At 39.0% G+C, this 21,589-nt stretch overlaps 1 protein-coding gene across 1 annotated transcript in view; it reads left to right on the top strand.

Annotated features, from left to right (window-relative positions):
- The window catches only part of EDIL3 (EGF like repeats and discoidin domains 3), a 1,247,867-nt gene that overhangs the window by 987,191 nt on the left and 239,087 nt on the right, over positions 1 to 21,589 (top strand). The window contains exon 7 of the mRNA XM_073583835.1: positions 4,052 to 4,196. Within this exon, the coding sequence (XP_073439936.1) occupies positions 4,052 to 4,196 (145 nt within the window). The remainder of the gene's footprint in view (positions 1 to 4,051; positions 4,197 to 21,589) is intronic.

The raw sequence follows: 21,589 nt of genomic DNA, 5'->3' as shown, positions 1-21,589 counted from the left end.
TGTTATCCGCGGATACGGTACCCTTTCTAACCTTTGTGCAATCACGTGCAATCCATACTGGGCCTAACACCGTCTGAGCCTGCCTCCTGAGACATATATTTTGAATGTGTACGCTATCCATACATGTTATCTGGGGATACGGTACCCTTTCTAACCTTTGTGCAATCACGTGCAATCCATACTGGGCCTAACACCGTCTGAGAATGATAGATGGGGCCCACCATACACTGGAACATTCCAAAGGTGGACATCAGACACTGGAGCAGCATTTACAGGGCCCATTATACACTAGAGCATTAGAAATAGGGCCCATTATGTTTGGAGCATTATTTGGGCCCATAAGACAGTAGAGCTTCATCCATGGGGACCAACATATACTGTAGCATTATGTGGAGCTCATCATATACTGTTTCAAACATTATATGGGACCAATGATTCTGTATGGAGAAATAGATGGGCCTCGTCATGAGATGTAAAAAGTGAGGTATTTTTCATTGTACTATACTGCTATTTCTCTGCCGTATCGGAGCATAATGAGTTGTGGTATGTGTTAAAGGGGCGCTCTTTCGCCCAGGGCACATGAAAACCTGGAGCCATCCCTCCCCCCCCACAATCTGTAGCCAAATAACCCCCATTTTTCAGTGCGTAACTTGTATTATGAAGTTAATTAAGGTTGACAAGCTTAAGTAAGAAGAATTGATGCTTTTGGCATTCAAATGGGCACTGTTGGTGTGTTTCCTGTCCTCCTCTCACTGCCGACTTTTATTCCCCATTGACTTACATTGGGTTTCGTGTTTCGGGACGACCCCGACTTTTCCCTATAATCGGACGATCTTGCTCGACCCGACTTTTGGAAAAGTCGGGTTTCACGAAACGAAACGCGACCCTAAAAAACCAAAAGTCGCTCAACTCTAATTAGAATCATAGAATCGCAGAGTTGGAAGGGACCTCCTGGGCCATCTGGTCCAACACCCTGCTCAAAGCAGGATTCGCTAAATCATCCCAGACAGATGTCTGTCCAGCCTCTGTTTGAAGACTTCTATTGAAGGAGAACTCACCACCTCTCATGGCAGCCTGTTCCACTCATTAATCACTCTAACTGTCAAAAAGTTTTCTCTAATATCTAATCTGTGTCTCCTCCCATTCAGTTTCATCCCGTTGCTTCTCGTCTTTCCTTGTGCAAATGAGAATAAAGTTGATCCTTCTACAATGTGACAGCCCTTTAGAAATTTGTAGACAGCTATTAAGTCTCCTCTCAGTCTTTTCTTCTGCAAGCTAAACATTCCAAAATCCTGCAACCTTTCCTCATAAGACAGGGTTTGCAGACCGGTCACCATTCTGGTTGCTCTTTTCTTAACTTGCTCCAGTTTGCTGATGTCTTTTTTAAAATGTGGCTCCCAATTCCAGATGAGGTCTGACCAAAGAGGAGTAGAGGGCAATAATGACTTCACGTGATCTAGACTGTATGCTTCTGTTAATACATCCTAGAATTGCATTTGCTATTTTTTGCTGCTGCATCACACTGTTGACTCATATTCAATCTGTGATCTATTAGTATACCCAAGTCTTTTTCACATGTGCTGTCACTTAGCCCTATTCCTCCCATTCTGTACACGCTTTTTTCATTTTTATTGCCCAGATGTAGTACTTTGCATTTTTCCCGGTTAAAAACCATTCTGTTAGTTGCTGCCCACTGCTCCAGTTTATTTATATCTTTTTGAATCCTCTCTCTCTCTTCTCTAGTATTAGCTATCCCCCCTAGCTTTGTGTCATCAGCAAATTTAATCAGTTTACCCTCAACTCCTTCATCTAAATCGTTGAAAAAGATGTTGAACAATACAGAGCATAGAACAGAGCCCTGTGGTACCCCACTTGATACATTCTTCCACCTGAAAATCACCCATGAGCAATGCATGTTACAAGTTTCTCCATACAGGTGACATCTTGAAACTATCATCACCAACAAAGGCTTGTGTATGAAATATTAATTACATTTCAGTAAGCATGTTCAATACTTTTTTTTCCTGTTATTTCTCATTATTTTACATAAATCAATTTATGGATATTTATAGTTTTATTTCTTTGCCCATGTGGATATAACGGGTTGTTAAAAACATCTGGTGAGAATTTCATGTCAATAGCACCTTTTGAAATATATTTACTTAGACAAACTGTTTGATTGAATATGGGCAGTGTTTTCAGGGGTTTCAAAAGCCTCTGGTACCTGAACTAACCACACTTTTCTTGCACAGTAGCTTCAGACTGCATGTCAGTTATTATTTTAGATCCAGAGTGAGAAATGATCTTAAAAAAGCGCGCCCATCAAAATTGTTATCCTATTAATATATTGCAATCATCATATTATATAGCACTGTGTACTTAAAAATATGTGACTTTTCAGATTTTGTGTTATTTTATGCCTGATGAAGAGACCTGAGTAGTCTTAAAGCTTGCAATGTGTTACCATCTTTTCAGTTAGCCATTAAAAGGTATCAACCAATGAGGACACTCAAATTTTCATAGTTTTCAACTTACAATTGGTCATTTTGCCTTTCCACCTCTCTAATTCTTCTGTTTTCCATTACGTCTATGACATCACGTGATAAAAACACTGACTAGGTGAATCCTTCTAAGCTCTATGTAGAAACAGGAGGTCAATTTTCAATATATGACTCATAAGTCACTGCAAAATTCAATGGCAGGGGTAAAGATGGAGTCAGGAGTTCAAAAAGGGAATGATTGCTGCAGCGCTTTTAGGACATGAGCAGTCATTATCTGTATGAGACAGTCCCTTTAAAGGGAAATCTATTTTGCAGATTTTGTGTGATCATGGTTTGAATTTTTCTTATAAACATAGCTTTTTGCATCAGGATGAGAATGTGGAGCAGGACTGTGAGTAGAGTCTTCGGCTCTGCCATAGCCCTTCCGCTGCTGTTTTCTTTACTGTTCCCCTGGTGTAAACTTTTTGCCAGCACCATCCTAACCGTGGGTGGCTCTTGCATAAATTGATCTCCTGGCCGTCTTCAGGAAAATGGCGCCTGTGGCATTGCATGCACAAGTTGATCTCTCAAAGGTCATCAGTAAAATGCCACTGGTGGCGGAGCATGCTCAGACTATGCACTGGGTCTTCTTCTCCCTACTGTAGCTGTGATTCCGTTGACCACTGTCTGTGGTCTTTGAATGACCTGCCTCCTCTGTATGAAATCTCACTAGTAACCTGTCATTCAAAGATCTGAGGCAGACGGAGGCCCCGAGGAATCACAGACAGGGAGGTGAAGACCCAGTGCACAGTTCAGCCTCTGTGCACCAAAATCTGAAAAAAAAGTTCCAACAGTGTTTAAAGAAGAACCACATAGAAGATATCTCCACCAAATGTATTAATGTAATCAGTGTTACTTTGCAATTACAGCCATTGCTTTACTTTACATTAGAAATGCGTTCCTAGAGGTTCTCTTTAAAGGGTTATTCAGGCTTTTAAAATGTATGCTCTCTCCTTAGGATAGATCAGCAATGTTAAATCAGTAGGATACCACTTGACACCATCCCAATCAGCTGTTTATGGGGCTGCAATGCTCTGGTGACAGGTTCACCCTTCTTATTGACTATTACTGCACAATGCCATCATTTTTGTAGCTGTCTGTTCGCTATTTCAGCTCTGACCAATTTCACTTTACTACCAATACCACAATGAAAAGTGCAGCGTTGTGCAAGTTAATGAAAGCAATTAAGTGGTGTCTTCATTAAGTGGGCGCCAAGGGTTAAACCGCTCCTGATCTAATATTTATGGTTTCTCCGGAGGATAGCCCATCAATTTTAAAAGGCTGCTTTAACTCTTTAAGCATGCCCCTGATAATTTCTGCAATTTTCCTTGTTAGTGGGAAGAGTCTTTAATACTTTAAAAGGTCATAAAGGGTTATTGACAGGTAGCAAGAAGGAGGAAAATAACTGAACAGTAAAACCAATGTACATATGATAAATGGAAGTATAGATCTTAAAAAAGGGCAAATTCTGGGTCTAAACTGTTCTCTGTGTCCTTTATATTGTAATATAGGTATTTCGAGGAAATGTCGACAACAACACACCCTTTGCCAATTCTTTCACGCCACCAATTGAAGCCCAATATGTTCGACTGTATCCTCAAGTGTGCAGACGCCATTGTACTCTAAGGATGGAACTTCTCGGATGTGAACTATCAGGTTGGTCTAAATGGCTTGTGATTGAAAGCATCGCTCATCCTTTGTATCCCACACTCTGAAGCAATTCCTATTTTTATGCATTCTTCACAGTAGAATGAGAAAATAGGCAAGCAGATGTCTGGTGGGCTGCAGGTGTGACAGAGTGAAACACTGTGCAGAGATGCTGGAGCTTGGAGAATACATATGAGAAGTAGAATATTTGCAGCCAAAGGTTAAAAAATGTCTGAAGCTGACAGATCGTCCATATTTATTCTCGGCGACGATAAGATGCCTGAAGCTGCTAGATTGCCCCTGTTCATTTTTACGATTTATCTTTCTTTCTTGCAGCATTGTGTTGTCAGGATTTTTATAAGAAAATGCTAACGAATGAGATGATATATGATGGGAATATTTATTTTCTATTATTTTTTATTTCCTTTTATCCCCCATTTCCTTCCTTGCAGAATCATTCACAAAGACTGAATATTAACCATCAGCCGAGTAATGTGTTTTATGGTTTAAATGCTAAACTGTTACCCTTCCGAGTGCTGCAGCTCCACCAGATACATGACCCAGCTCATTGACCCACCTCCAAAGTTTTGCGAACAAAACCTAAAGCTTGACCCCTTTGTCACATATTATCTTAGACATATTGCCTCTAACGGAGTAAAGCAATTTCATTTTGCACATTTTTTTTTTTACTCTCCTAGAGCAGGCGGTAAATCCATTTACAGGTAACGTTTTAGATGGCTACTCTTATTGTATAAGTGGCAGTCTCCGAGTTCAAGTGTGATACAGCCAAACAATTTGCGTTAAACGATTTCTGGCCTTCTAGAGCTTCACAAAAATGACACAGAATTGAAAATCTGCTGCATTAATCTTCCCGTTTCAAGTGTATCAGGATTTGGTGAGGTGAACAGAAGGCTTAATAGAGGTACTTCAGCAAATTAGCTTTTTTGTTGTCTCTCATTCCCGACACCAAATTTCAAAGCTGCCCAAGTTATCAGCCATAGACCTTGCTAAGTTAATTGGTTTACTGCTTTCTTTTCATTATTAAGGTCATGACATTTCACCTCAAAGGCAGCACTTGTGTCTAATACTAAGGCACCAGTTCCTGCAACTTCTTCTATATTTTGGAGGAGACTACAAAATGTCATGTATTATGGAAGTGGATTGTCATTGAAAATAAAGCAAAGATCTTATGGAAAATTAAATCAGAGCAAGGCCTTGGAATTTCACAGAGTTTTTACAGCTTTTTCTATGACCAGATGTTCATGAGTTATTGAAAATTATTGAAAAGCCTACGTATACTGTATAAGTTTTCTTTTAAATTGTGGCATGCTCTGAGTGATAGGATTGGTATAATGCACCAAACAAGAAATTATAATAAGGTGCGTTCACATCACGGGGTCCACCGTGCGGTGATGGAGATACCGCAGCTAGCACAATGGCGGAGGAAGACTGCAAGAAAACACTGAAAGCACACTGAGTTAAATGTCAATCAGTGTGCACAAAGCACAAAGTACCAAGCTCTGTTACACCTCAGAGCGGTACTATGAAGCAAAGCAAAAAGGACTCTACCTTGTTAGATTGCATAGGCATATAGAAAAATACAAAAATACTAATTGGGGTCCCTATAACTTAACCCCCCAGGGAAGACTAAGCAGGTGGTTGACCTTGCTCTAACACATGGTGTGCTTTACCACGCGCGCCTGAGGATGCCCGGTGCAGATGCTAAGTTCAAGCAGGGCATCCCACCCTACACTGCCTGTCTAGACCAACACTCGCAGTGTTATTAGCAGCACACATGCACACGGGGTGGTAAAGTAGCCACCAACACACCAAACACACATAATATTAGTGCACAGGCGTGCACTCCAGAGGACCTTTTATACATACAGCTCAAATCCAGACAGACAGGACCTTGCCTGTGGACCAATCAGAAGCTGCCACATAACTAGAGCAGGTGATGTCCGAGCACCAATGAGAAGACGCCACATCCCGAACATGCTCATTAGGATGAAATCTGGACTTAGGCTCCTGAGCACAACGCTGCATGTGTAAACCAGTAGTCACCATAGGCTTAGCTGGAGAGCAAACAACAACTACATGTGCATGATGCGCCCGGGCAAGGCGCTGGGACCGAAGTCTGTGCTGAGCAGTCATCCCAGCAGCCGAGCCTTAATGGGAGTCCACAGCATCAGACAATGCTTGGGATCTATCCCGTGCACCGGAAAAATCCCAGCACCTAACACTGACTATTTCACTATTTCTCATACGTGTTTCTCTAAAAGACATGAAAAACATACCTAAAATTCTACAAAATTGCAAAAATAACACCATAAAGGCTTGTAAAAAAAATGAACTTGAAACCAGTCGTTGCGGTTTATACAAGCCTTTTAATTATGCTGAAAAAGAATTTCTGTTCCCAGAGAACCCCTTCAAAGGTGTGTAGCAAATTTATTTAAATAATGCTTAAAAGGAATCTGTCAGCAGAATTTTACACCCCAATCTATTAATATGTGCATGTAGCTTTTTCAATGACAAGCCCAGCAATATCTTTTCATGGCCAGTCTGTTCCTCTGTTACTGAGAAATCAGCGTTCATATTGATATGAAATGAAGCTGTAGAGCTGAGCCTCGGTCACTCCAGCTCTATTTCCCATTGAACACTACTTCCTCCTGCTTGACTGACTTGTTTGCTGAGACCCTGAAACAACAATATGTTACTTATTTTATTGAGTTCAAAGGTTCTGACACAATCATATGTAGAATGCAGTGGAGCTGAGAAGGCTACCTCCACCCACACCAGAATATGCATTTACAATGTCTATAGACAGTCAGCTGCTTATTACAGGAGGAGGAGAAGTTGCAATCCAAACAATGATAATCACCAGGTGATATAACCTTCAATGTAAGTAAACAACAGCATATGGCCTGATGTGACACATCATTGAAATCTGTGTTTTAACCCCTACCTCATGCTGTCCTCAAATTACAAAACAAAAAAACTGCTGACAGATTCTCTTTAATATTTCTGTAATCTTCCTAAATTAATGAAGATATATGTGATGCTAGAGGTAGTCACAAAAACATTGTTGCAGGTAATAATGACAAAAAATGACTATTTGATGGCAAGCAGAAAAATCTTTGACTTTGCCAGTTGATGCAATTATTCCCAGCTTTTGGCTAGACATTCTTTTTCTCAAATCATTTTCATTTTGACTTCTGCCAAAGGTTGCAGTAGCTCTTAAAAAATTGTCTATGAGTTACTCAGGGATATAGTTTAAGGGAAAAAAATATAGTGCGTACAATAAAGCAATTTTCACATAGATGTATTAGGGGAAATTGTACTGAAAAAATATACTTTTCTTGGCTTGGTATACAATGATTGCAAGCTTTCAAGGCTCCGTAAATCGCTCAATCAATCATGGAGGGATAGGCCTAAGAAGTCTAGAAAGGAGGCAATTACTGAATGCTTAACTGGCCAATAATAAAAGTTACATCTAAAATCATTATGTCGTATCTGTCGCTAAGATAAAAAGTCTATTTTCACTCTGAGTTTCTCAAATATTCTTGTGAAAAAAGAGGTCAGACCTTCACCTTCAAAACAGCTCACTTCATTAACTGTCATGATATAAATCCAACTACTCTATCCAGAAGAAAGTCTCATTTTTTGGAATGGCACTTTGCTAATGTGATTTTTTTTATGTCTATGAGTTTTTCTTTAAGACAAGACATAGAGTGCCTTAGGATTTGGCATTTGTTTACGTCAGAAATGTTTTACAAAATATGTCTTCACTCTTGGCAAGCCTTGACAAGCTGCAATACAAATCACAGCCATTAGGTGGTAACAAGTTCACATAAGAAGTATAGACATCTCATGACAGAGTATTTCTAAATCTTATTTTGCTTTTATAAAGTTTGTACATCCTTCCCCCTCAAATATATTAGTCGGACAAGCAGATCTCCTGTGGCTTCTCCCCATGTGATACGTCGCTCCCTATATGGACATATAGAGAAAGACTTGTCCATTTAGGATAGTGGGTGAGGAAAAGTAGCTGGGGACCCACATATCCAACTAGGATTGTAACCCCTTACCAACATCCGCCGTCAATACGTCAATAGTCGGAAGCGGATATGTAGAGCGGGCTCATAGAGTGCACTCACCCAATACACAGCAGGCAATGGCTGTGTGTTGCAGCCAGGACATGCCTCTAATAATTGTGGGTGATGCAAATCGCCGGCCATGAATGTTACCTTGTTAAATGCTGCCATCTAACTTTTACAGCAACATTAACAACATGCTGTCAGGGGTGTGTAATTCAATGCCACCATTCGCCCGCCCATGACATGATCGTATCACCAATGGGCTGCTATAACAGCAGTGTGTCAGATAAAGATCTTCATGCTTGTCATTATGGTGCTCTCTTGAAACCCATCCTGTGGTCAGGCTTCAAAGGAGATCGTGATTTTTGCCATTTAGAGCAATGCTGTTTCATTGTTGTATAGATCACAAGTGATTAGACGATTTGCAGTACCTATATCGCATTGTATGATCTAACTAACCTGTGCCTGCAGGGCTGACAGGTTATAAGATAAAGCATTGCTTCTGCATTGTTTCAACCTTATAACTGTGATCAGACTGGAGAAAATTAAAGTCTTATAGTGTGAATAAGTAAAAAAAAATTAAAAAAAAAGTTGTAAATATATTTTAAAAAATACAAAATAATAAATAAAAAATATATTGTACCCAAAAATAAATACTAATATGAAAAAGCAATAAAATTACACATATTTATTAGTCCCTTTAGTGAACACCATAGAAAAAATTAAATAAAAACGAGGCAAAAAACAATGCTCTATCATCATACCACTGAGCAAAAAATGGAATAAAATGTGATCAAAAAGACAAATGTAAATAAAAATGATATCAATGAAACAGTCATCTTGTTCTGCAAAAACTAAGCTGCCACACAGCTTCATCAAAGAGAGAGAGATACAGCATTAAGTGTATTAAATACCCACAAATTCTCACGATACAAAGTAGCGAATCAGCAATAGAGAAAAATCATAAAACATAACCTTTAATGGATATAATAAAAGCTATCAAAGATTATAGTGCAAGTAAAAACACACTAAATCAAGTACCACAGACCATAATGGAAGGTATCTGTATAAATCTCTGCAACAGATCACCCCCAATATATACATGTGGCTATTCCAAGTCCAAAAATTTGAAAAGATTGGACCAAAAAATACTTGGTCTAAATCATTCAGAAGAAGACCAAGTGAAGAAAATGAACAGTTTCCTTATCAGAGGAACATATATAAGAAAAGACCTCTACCCTGTACAGGTTATCAAGGAATATGCCTGTTCATGTATATAGTGAAGACATCAAAATAATAAATCCATAAACATAATGTGCAAAGGAAAGATCTCACCACATGAAAATGGAGGATGTCCACAGTCAGATGTCCCATCAGAGTCATGTCAGGTCAGGAAGAAAGGCATTCACCCTATTCAAGCCCTAAAAGAGCTACCATTTCTAACACCCATGACTCCCGCCCTAACAAGGGCAGTCCACATCTGACCCTTACAAAAATGGCCCTACAAAGTCCCTGTGCATCCCGACGCGTTTCGTCACTTGTTGACTCTTCAGGGGACCTACTAGCACATATTGGGCATCATAACAGAATATACAAGCTGCCTCCTAAGATGACAATGGAGGACACTCCATTGTCATCTTAGGAGGCAGCCTGTATACTCTGTTATGATGCCCAATATGTGCTAGTAGGTCCCCTGAAGAGTCAACAAGTGACGAAACGCGTCGGGATGCACAGGGACTTTGTAGGGCCATTTTTGTAAGGGTCAGATGTGGACTGCCCTTGTTAGGGCGGGAGTCATGGGTGTTAGAAATGGTAGCTCTTTTAGGGCTTGAATAGGGTGAATGCCTTTCTTCCTGACCTGACATGACTCTGATGGGACATCTGACTGTGGACAGCCTCCATTTTCATGTGGTGAGATCTTTCCTTTTCACATTATGTTTATGGATTTATTATTTTGATGTCTTCACTATATACATGAACAGGCATATTCCTTGATAACCTGTACAGGGTAGAGGTCTTTTCTTATATATGTTCCTCTGATAAGGAAACTGTTCATTTTCTTCACTTGGTCTTCTTCTGAATGATTTAGACCAAGTATTTTTTGGTCCAATCTTTTCAAATTTTTGGACTTGGAATAGCCACATGTATATATTGGGGGTGATCTGTTGCAGAGATTTATACAGATACCATCCATTATGGTCTGTGGTACTTGATTTAGTGTGTTTTTACTTGCACTATAATCTTTGGTAGCTTTTATTATATCCATTAAAGGTTATGTTTTATGATTTTTCTCTATTGCTGATTCGCCACACAGCTTCATCAGCCAAAAAATAAAAAAGTTATAGCTCTCTGAATGAAGCAATGCAAAAATTATTTTTTCTGTAAAATAGTTGTTATTGTGTAAAAGCGCCAAAACATAAAAAAATAAATGGGGTATCACTCTAATCATACTGAAGCGAAGAATAAAGTTGCTTTATCAATTTTACCACATGTGAAATGGCATTAAAATGCCCAAAAAGCAATTCCTGCATTTTTGGGTTTTATTTCAGCAAATTTTGCAATCAAAAAGTCAAATATTGCTCCTTCCCTTCCAAGCCCTGCTGTGCATCCAAGCAGTAGCTTCCCCCCACATATTGGGTATCAGCATACTCAGGAGAAATTGCACAACAAATTTGGGGCTAAAAACTTTTTTGTTTGAAAAATGTGATTTTTTTTATTTTCACGGCGCAGTATTATAAAATTCTATGAAGCATCTGGGGATTCAATGTGCTACCCACACATCTAGATATGTTATCTAACGGATCTAGTTTACAAAATGGTGTCACTTGTGGGGGGTTTCTACTGTTTAGGCGCATCAGGGGCTCTCCAAATGCGACATGGCATCCGCTAATTATTCCAGCAATTTTTGCCTTCAAAATATCAAATGATCTGCCTTCCATTCCAAGCACTGCTGTGCGGCCAAACAGTAGTTTTCCCCCACATATTGGGTATCATGCTGCTCAGGAAATTTTGCACAACAAATTGTATGGTGCACGTTTTCCTGTTACCCTTGTGAAAATGCAAAATTTGGAGGGGAAAAACGTTTTTTGTGGTGAAAAAGTGATTCCCTTATTTTCAGTGCTAAATGTTATAAACTTCTGTGAAGCACTTGGGTGTTAAAGGTGCTCACCACACATCTAGATAAATTCCATGAGGGGTCAAGTTTCCAAAACAGTGTCACTTGTGAGTGGTTTATACTGTTCAGGCACATCAGAGGCTCTCCAAGCGCAACATGGCATCCACTAATTAATCCAGCAAATTTTACTTTCATAAAGTCAAACTGCACTCCTTCTCTTCCGAGCCCTATCAGGTGCCCAATCGGTGGTTTCCCCCAAATATGGGGTATCGACATGCTCAGCAGAAATTGCACACCAAACTTTGGGTTCCAGTTTTCCCATTTACCCCTGCGAAAATAAAAAGTTTTGGGTCTAAATTAAAATTTTTGTGACAAAGTTAAATGTCCATTTTTTCATTCCACATTCTAAAAATTCCTGTGAGCACCTGAAGGGTTAACAAACTTCTTGAATGTGGCTTTCAGCAGCTTGAGGGGTAGTTTTTATAGTGGTGTCATTTTTGAGTATTTTCTGTCACATAGGCCTCTTAAAGTCACATTTGATGTTGTCCCTAAAAACAATATTTTTTTACATTTTGTTGGAAAAAGGAGAAATCGCTGTTCAGCTTTTAACCCTCTGTCAGGAACAATATCTTTACTAACGAGTTAGGGAATAATGTGCCTGTCAGGCGCAGGCTAGAAAAATAATATCTAATTTTTGCAATTTCAGTGCTCTAAAAGTGATCAGTGACCTTCATAGGGATGTAATAAAAGAGACTACACATAATCAGGTGCAAAAAAAGACCATTTACTTAACATAAAAGTAATAACTCTGAAATGCAAACATCTCAAAACTCCCACCAAATAGCCCCCAGTTTGACGCTGACAAATAACTCTATAAAGAAAATTTAGGGAAACAAACTTAATTTTAAGGTACCTAAAGTAATATTACACACATATTCATTCAGAATTCGATTCTGAAGTTTCCCCAGAAAAAAACACATTTGCAGAGCAAAGAGCAAGAATTACACATCATTTTTGCATGTGTAAGGCAGATTGCATTATGACATTTGTGATATTCATAATTAGAAAGCCTTCAGTTTCCGCTTTCCGTGGTGCAGGTGGTGCATCTCCTTCTTTTGGGAGGTGGTGCAGGTGGTGGATTTTCACTATCATCTTCTGGGTGGAATCCTTTGAGCTGAACTTGAAGGCAAGAGGTGATACCGATAGTTTCATACTTCTCCTGCGTAGCTCTCCAAGCACTAGTTCATGGGCCAATTTATTCAGATAGACTCATCTACAGAGTCGTTCAAGCTGGTTTTCAAGGTAAATGACTTGTGAATTTATACCACCCAAATTCAACATAGTGAAAAATATGACCATTGGCCAGCGCTTGGTGTTTCTGCTGACGCTGAAAGTTGAGCACATCTGATCAGCTGTATCAACACCCCCTTTGGTTGCATTATAAAATGTAATTATCTCCGTTTTCTTTGTGCCTCAGACCCAGGATCGATGGCACCATCATTATGAAGTGTTGAGAGAAGTACTTTTTTTTTTTCGCGTGGTACATAGGAAACCAAAACCTTTCCATTATGGAATGCAAACATACTGCTGTACTGTTTTCTTCCTTTCACATTTACAAACTGTGTAGGCAATTCTTTTTTATTTTTTCTTACAGTTCCGACATATGAAAGCTTCTGCATTTTCAGATAATCAATCAGATCATAATTTGAAAACCAATTGCCAGCTGTTATAGTGCAACCTGATCCAAATAAGGGCTCAACCATTCCTTTTACAAAATCACTGGGTTTGTTGCTGACACAGTAAGGACCTTCTGGTTGTTTTCCTGCATGAATTTCAAGGTTGTATGTGTAGGTCTTACTAGCATCAACAAGGGCATAAATTTTTATTCCGTACTTACTAGGCTTTGATGGAATGTATTGACGAAATGCACATCTACCACGAAAACCAGGGAGCATTTCGTCAATAGTGAGATTTGCCCCAGGGCAATAGTTTATCTTACAGTTTTCCACAAATTTTTGGAATAAATCGCGAATTGGAGCTAGTCGGTCATATGTTTTACGTTCGGTTCGGGTAGTTCTGTCGTCAAACCGAAGGCAACGAATTAGAAGCTTGAATCTTTTTAGAGACATAACAAGGCCACATTTTTCAATTCCATCACCATCTTTACTCCAAAGTTCCTCCAAACTTTGTCGATTTGCCCTATAAGCTCCTGCAAGGTATAACAATCCAAAAAATGCACGCAGTTCTATTTCATCTGTGGCCTTGATGATTCTGTTGCAGATGAACTTGTCCTTTATAATGTCTATATATTGGTTTGTGTATGTGACAATAGAGTCCAGAATGTCATATGTGAAAAAACTATTCCAGCATTCAGCTCTGCAGTTTTTACATTACTTGCTGTTCCTATAACTGCAGGAAGGTGAGTGATAATGTTTTGAGGTTCCCTATGTTTTTTCATGGGTGGCTTCTTGTTCCATTTGTCTTTTTTTATCTTTTCCCATATAATATGATTCTACATCTTCTTCATCCTCATCACTGTCACCATCTTGCTCTGATTCAGAATCAATTTCACGTACTTCCACCTCATCCTGAGACTCAATCTCACTTTCTTCTCCTAAATCCTCATTCAGTGTGGGATCTGCATCATCATCATCATCATCATCATCTAGCAGCATGTTTCTCACTTCCTCAACATGAAGGGGTTCTGATAAATTATACATTTTCCTCTCCATTTCAGTAGATAATCTGAAGCAAGAGAAAGAATATGTGTTAGGGAACAATGTGCCTGAGAAGCACACTTTCATTTGTAATCTGCCTTATTTCTATGAAATATCCACACACTTTGCACTATCCATTCATAAAACAAGCTAAATAAACAATTGTGATGACTAAAAACATAAAATACCAACCTGATAAAGTGTGACGTGTTCGGGAACAATGAGCCTTTGAAGCCAGCACAGTTATACCTGCCCTCCTGAAGTTCTGCAATCCAACTGTGGTATCAGGATTCACACAGCAGCTAGAGCCAGGATCTCAAGTCATAACGAAGAAATTTTACCACTATCAGGAATTAAAATATGTTATGAAAAAGCTATCTCAGAATCAGTGGGATCAGTTAAAGCATAACAGAGTTATTACCACATAAAATGACACTAGTCAGAATTGTAACATTTGGCCCGTTCATGAAGATGAGTTAAAGTCCCCTAAGGGGACTAATAATTACAGTTAAAAGTAAAACATAGTTTTAAAAAGTCAGAAAAAAAATGTTCAAATCACCTCTTTTTCCACCATTAAAAATAAAGATAATAATAAATGATAATAATTAAAAAAAATACACATATGTTGTATTGCCGCTTTCAGAAAGGCTTGATCTATCAAAATACAAAAACAATTAACCCAATCAGTAAATTTGTTAAATGGAAAAAATTCAAGAACTTCAAAATTGCATTTTTTTTGGGTGGCTGCAAACCACAAAAATTGCTGTAACAAGCAATCAAAACATCACATCTCTCCCAAAACAGTATTAATAAAAGTGTTATATGACCCTGCAAAATAATGAACTGTCATACAGCTCCATGGATTGAAAAATTAAAACATTAAAGTGTCTCAGAAAAAGGCAACACAACGCTATAATTGTACTGAAGAGCAAATTCATATTATGAGTAGAGATGAGCGAATTTGTTCAGCTCCCTCCATTTTAGGCAAGCTATAGCGCTTACCGAATAAGCTGCAGAGGGAACCTGACTTCCTGGATCGCTCCTGCTGATCAGCTGTCCGGCTCCGCAGCTGCATGTGTCACGGCTGTTTCACTGTCACAACACATGCATGGAGAGCCTGTTTGTTGTGACATAGAAACAGCAGCGACACTTGCAGACTATAACGCCGGACAGCTGATCAGCAGGAGCGATCCAGGAAGTCGGGTTCCCTCTGCAGCTTATTCGGTAAGTGCTATAGCTTGCCAAGTAAGGAGGGAGCCGAACAAATCTGCCCATCTCTATTTGCGAGGTAATTTTTGCCACAAATTGTATGCCATAAAAACAGTTTTCAAAATACACTTTCAGAAATGTTTTTATTTCACTATATCACTGCACTTGGACTTTTTTCTCATTTCTCAGTACATTGTGTATTATAATGAATGGCATAATTCAAAAGTATAAATCATCTCTCAAAAAACAAGCCCTCATGCATCTTTGTGGACAGAAAAAATACAAATTTTCTGGCTCTTGTAAGAAGAGGAGGGAAAAATCAAAAAATGCAAGCGTTTCAGAGTCATCATACTTGGCTGAGATCATCCATGAATCGGGCAGCATGTACCAACTGTCAGGTTCTTTTTTTAAAAAAAATGTGATTTGAAGATATTTTATCTGATTTTCACGGCACACCAGAAAAGCTAAACAGTACTGTTAATTCTGGCAAACTAAAATCTTCATTTGTGATTCCACAAATTCGGCATTTTTCGGCTTTACTTAATGATGGTGCTGTTAGTTTTCAATTATCTTAGCATATTATGTTGTTCGTGAACAGATTGTCCATGTTTTTATTTGCGGCAATTCTGAGATTTAAAGTAGATTATGTGATTATGTATTTAGAGTTCTGTTTCTCAGAGATATAATTGCTGAACATCAAGGTCAAAAATTTTGGATACAAAACCTGCTGAAAAGGATCAACATATCTTCATGCATTATTACAGGCTGCTTTTAGATAAAACCACGTAATTAGAAACATCTGCAGCCGCCATTCAGAGGTTTCCTTCCACTTATTGAACGAAAGATTTCCATAAGTGAAGATGCTTAAGAAACTAAGAGAAATATTTAAATCAAATGATCGCCTTTGTCACAAGACTTAAATTAACCCCTTTCTGTCATGTGATGTACTATCGGGATAGTACGTCACAGTGATCAGCGGCCCCCACATGGTGAGCGCCGCTGATCGCGGCTGGGTGTCAGCTGATTATCACAGCTGACACCTGACACAATGTGTCAGGGGCGGTCACAGACCACCCCCGACACGTTAACCCCTTGCACACCACAATCAAACACGATCGTGGTGTACCGAGGGTTAAAGGGAAGCATCGGCAGGGAGGGGGCTCCCTCCGTGCTTCCCTGAGCCCCCCACAGCAGCGCAATGTGCAGCGCTGCTGCGGGGGGCTCCATCCCTGCAGGTCCCTGAATCAAAGATGGTAACGGGGACCTTCGGGGGCCTGCACGGAGCTGGCTTCCTCATGCCTGCAAAGTGCAGGCAAGGAGGAAGCCTTGTGCAGTGCCTGTGACTGATCGCTGATCTGTCACAGTGATCTGTGATGTGACACACCAGCGATCTGTCACATGACAGCTATGTCCCCCTGGGACAATGTAATAAAGTAAAAAAAAGTGTAAAAATAATTTAAAAAAAAAAATAAATAAAAAAAAATATATATTCCGTAATAAATTCATTTTTTGGAAATAAAAAAACAATAAAAGTACACATATTTGGCATTGCCGTGTCCGTAACGACCCGCCCTATAAAACTGTACCATTAGTTAACCCCTTTAGCGAACCCCTTAAAGAATAAAAATAAAAAACTAAGCAAAAAATAATGATTTATTATCATACCGCCGAACAAAAAGTGCAATAATGCGCAATCAAAAAAATGCATACAAATATCCATGGTACCGCTGAAAACGTCATCTTGTTCCGCAAAAAACGAGCTGCCACACAGCATCATCAGCAAAAAAATAAAAAAGTTATAGCTCGCAGAATAAAGCGATGCAAAAATAATTATTTTTTATATAAAATTGTTTTCATTGCATAAAAGCGCCAAAACATAAAAAAAACGTAAAAGAGGTACCGCTGTAACCGTACTGACCCGAAGAATAAAACCGCTTTATCAATTTTACCGCACGCGGAATGGTGTAAACGCACCCCCCAAAAGAAATTCATGAAACGCTGGGTTTTTTTCATTCTGCATCCCAAAAATCGGAATAAAAAGCGATCAAAAAATGTCACGTGCCCGAAAATGATACCAGTAAAAATGTCAAATCGTCCCACAAAAAATAAGACCTCACATGACTCTGTGGGTCAAAATATGGAAAAATTATAGCTCAATATATGGTGATGCAAAAACTATTTTTACAATAAAAAGCGTCTTTTAGCGTGACAGCTGCCAAACATAAAAACCCGCCATAAATAGTAAATCAAACCCCCCATTATCACCCACTTATTTAGGGAAAAATAACAAAATTAAAAGAAAATGTATTTATTTCCATTTTACCGTTAGGGTTGGGGCTAGGGTTAGGGCTAGGGTTAGGGGTGTGTTGGGGTTAGGGTTGGAGTTATAATTGGGGGGATTCCACTGTTTGGGTACATCAGGTGCTCTCCAAATGCAACATGGCATCTGATCTCAATTCCAGCCAATTCTGCATTGGAAAAAGTCAAATGGTGCTCCTTCCCTTCCAAGCTCTGCCATGCGTCCAAACAGTGTTTTACCCCCACATATAGGGTATCAGCCTACTCAGGACAAATTGCAAAACAACTTTTGGGGTCCAATTTCTCCTGTTACCCTTAGGAAAATAAAAAAAATTGGGGGTAAAAATATCATTTTTGTGGAAAAAATGATTTTTTTATTTTCACGCCCTGGCGTTATAAACTTCTGTGATGCACTTGGGGGTTCAAAGTGCTCACCACACATCTAGATAAGTTCCGTGGGGGGTCTAGTTTCCAAAATGGAGTCACTTGTGGGGAGTTTCAATAGTTTAGGTACATCAGGGGCTCTCCAAACGCACATGACACCCGCAGACCATTCCATCAAAGTCTGCATTCCAAAACGTCGCTACTTCCCTTCTGAGCCCCGACGTGTGCCCATACAGTAGTTTTCTCCCACATATGGGGTATCAGCGTACTCAGGACAAATTGGACAGCAAGTTTTGGCATCTAATTTCTCCTGTTACCCTTGGGAAAATAAAAAAAAATGGGGACTAAAAGATCATGTTTGTTGAAAAAATAAGATTTCTTTATTTTCACGCCCGGTCGTTGTAAACTTCTGTGAAGCACTGGGGGGTTCAAAGTGCTCACCACACATCTAGATAAGTTCCTTAGGGGGTCTAGTTTCCAAAATGGGGTCACTTGTGGGGGTTTCAACTGTTTAGGTACATCAGGGGCATTCCAAACGCACATGACACCCGCAGACCATTCCATCAAAGTCTGCATTCCAAAACGTCGCTACTTCCCTTCCGAGCCCAGACGTGTGCCCATACAGTAGTTTTCTCCCACATAGGAGGTATCAGCGTACTCAGGAGAAATTGGACAACAGCTTCTGGGGTCCAATTTCTCCTGTTGCCTTTGGGAAAATAAAAAAAATAGGGGACTAAATGATCATGTTTGTGGAAAAAATTTTTATTTTCATGCCCGGGCATTTTAACCTTCTGTGAAGCCCTTTGGGGTTCAAAATGCTCACCACACATCTAGGTAAGTTCCTTAGGGGGTCTAGTTTCCAAAATGGGGTCACTTGTGGGGAGTTTCCACTGTTTGGGTACATCAGGGGCTCTCCAAAACAACATGACACCCGCAGACCATTCCATTAAAGTCTGCATTCCAAAACATCACTCCTTCCCTTCCGAGCCCCGACGTGTGCCCATACAGTAGTTTTATCCCACATATAGGGTATCATCATACTCAGGACAAATTGGACAACAACTTTTGGGGTCCAATTTCTCCTGCTACACTTGGGAAAATAAAAAAATTGGTGACTAAAAGATCATGTTTGTGGAAAAAATACGATTTTTTTTGTTTTCACGCCCGAGCGTTATAAACTTCTGTGAATCACTGGGGGGTTCAAAGTGCTCACCACACATCTAGATAAGATCCTTGGGGGGTCTAGTTTCCAAAATGGTGTAATTTGTGGGGGGTTTTCACTGTTTGGGTACATCAGGGTCTTTCCAAACGTGACATGGTGTCCGATCTCAATTCCAGCCAAAAACGTCAAATGGTGCTGCTTCCCTTCTGAGCTCTGCCATGCGCCCAAATAGTGGTTTACCCCCACATGTGGGGTATCAGCATACTCAGGACAAATTGCGCAATAACTTTTAGGGTCCTGTTAATCTTGGAAAAATAAGAATTGAGGGTGAAAAGACCATTTTTGTGGAAAAAATATGATTTTTTAATTGTACAGCTGTACGTTATAAACTTCTGTGAAGCCCTTGGGGGTTCAAAGTTCTCACCACACATCTAGATAAGTTCCTTGGGGGGTCTAGTTTCCAAAATGGTGTCATTTGTGGGGGGTTTCCACTGTTTAGGTACATCGGGGGTTCTCCAAACGTGACATGGTGTCCGATCTGAATTCCAGCCAATTTTGCATTGAAAAAGTCAAACGGTGCTCCTTCCCTTCTGAGCTCTGCCATGCGCTTAAACAGTGGTTCCCCCCCACATATCAGGTATCAGCATACTCAGGACAAACTGCACAATAACTTTTGCTGTCCAATTTCTCCTGTTACCCTTGGTAAAATAAAAAAATTGAACCTGAAGTATTTTTTTGTGAAAAAAAGTTAAATGTTCATTTTTTTAAAATATTCAAAAAATTCCTGTGAAGCACCTGAAGGGTTAATAAACTTCTTGAATGTGGTTTTGAGCACCTTAAAGGGTGCAGTTTTCAGAATGGTGTCACTTTTGGGTATTTTCTATCATATAGACCCCTCAAAGTGGCTTCAAATGTGATGTGGTCAGTAAAAATAAAATGGTGTTGCAAAAATGAGAAATCGCAGGTCAATTTTTAACCCTTATAACTTCCTAACAAAAAAAAATTTTGGTTCCAAAATTGTGCTGATGTAAAGTAAACATGTGGGAAATGTTACTTATTAAGTTTTTTGTGTGCCGCATCTCTGTGATTTAAGGGCATAAAAATTCAAATTTGAAAAATTGCAAAATTTTCAAAATGTTTGCCAAATTTCCATTTTTTTCACAAAGAAATGCAAGCTATATGAATGAAATTTTACCACTAGCATAAAGTACAATATGTCTCAAGAAAACATTGTCAGAATCACTGGGATCCACGGAAGCGTTTCAGAGTTATTACCTCATAAATGGACAGTGGTCAGAATTGTAAAAATTGGCCCGGTCATGAACGTGCAAACCACCCTTGTTGCTTAAGGGGTTAATTTCTTTTTATTTTGGTAAAAATAAGAAAGCTAAAATGGACAAACTTTTTACCAGAACGTTCCTTCATCATTGTTTTATTTATTTTTAGGAGAAAATGTTTTATAGGCAGTAAAAAAGGACGGGTCTACACAGAAAATTAAACCTGCAAACACAGTGCAATTTCTAACTAAAACTTTTAGGCATCCTTATGACTTATTGAAAATGTTCCAACTTTGCAACATGCTTGCAATAGTCACAAGGTCTAGAGAAGAATTTAGGTCATTTTTCAACCATATCTTAAAGTAACCTTTTGTTTCCACTTCATTAAAACTGTCAAAAAATGACATATTAAATTACCCCTAAGGTTAGGGGTCTAGAAATCCAAAACCACTTGATTTTTCATGACTTGTATTATTCAGTTTTGGTAGCTTGCTGGGAGCAACACAACATTCATTTGCGTTATGGTGCCATGTACATCAGCATGCTGCTACCTTGAGCCGTGTGCCATTTATCATGGTGAAAGTAGCCATTTAGCCAAAGCCAAATGGCCCACAACCCATCAATGTAATTTATACCTGTAAAGTCTTGTGTATAGATTTCAACAAATATTGCAGTGTGCACAGTTCCTTAATCTTCTGAATCCTATTATAATGATAATTATTTTTCTTATTTTTTTGTGAGTTCTTGACATTGATAAATCACTTAGGCTATGCTCTTATATTTCAACAGGAACCATACTGGCAGATTAATTCTTGTAGCAAATATTAGAATCATATAAAACTGGAATTTTATTTATTCATATATATCATTTTTGTGTTTTTGATAAAGCATTGAATTATTATGTCTCCTTTTTCACTAAAGGTATAATAACAAGAAGAATATAAGCTTAGATTGGAAAAACTAAAAAAAAAAGTATAAACCTTTATCTCTATAAATGAACAAAAGGTTATTCCTTATTAATAGGCTAGCAAGCTTACACGAAGGCTTTACTTACTGAAACTGATAGTAGGTTCAAAATATCTCAGGACCTTTAACAACAAAAAGATAATGGTACTTTTATATGTATAGTACAATGAGTATACA

The sequence above is a fragment of the Dendrobates tinctorius genome, unplaced genomic scaffold (genome assembly GCF_039654945.1).
Source record: "Dendrobates tinctorius isolate UK_male_01 unplaced genomic scaffold, ASM3965494v1 ptg000003l, whole genome shotgun sequence".
NCBI lineage: Eukaryota > Metazoa > Chordata > Amphibia > Anura > Dendrobatidae > Dendrobates > Dendrobates tinctorius.
Note: the sequence above shows the minus strand (reverse complement) of the source record. Positions and strands in the feature narration are given on the sequence as shown.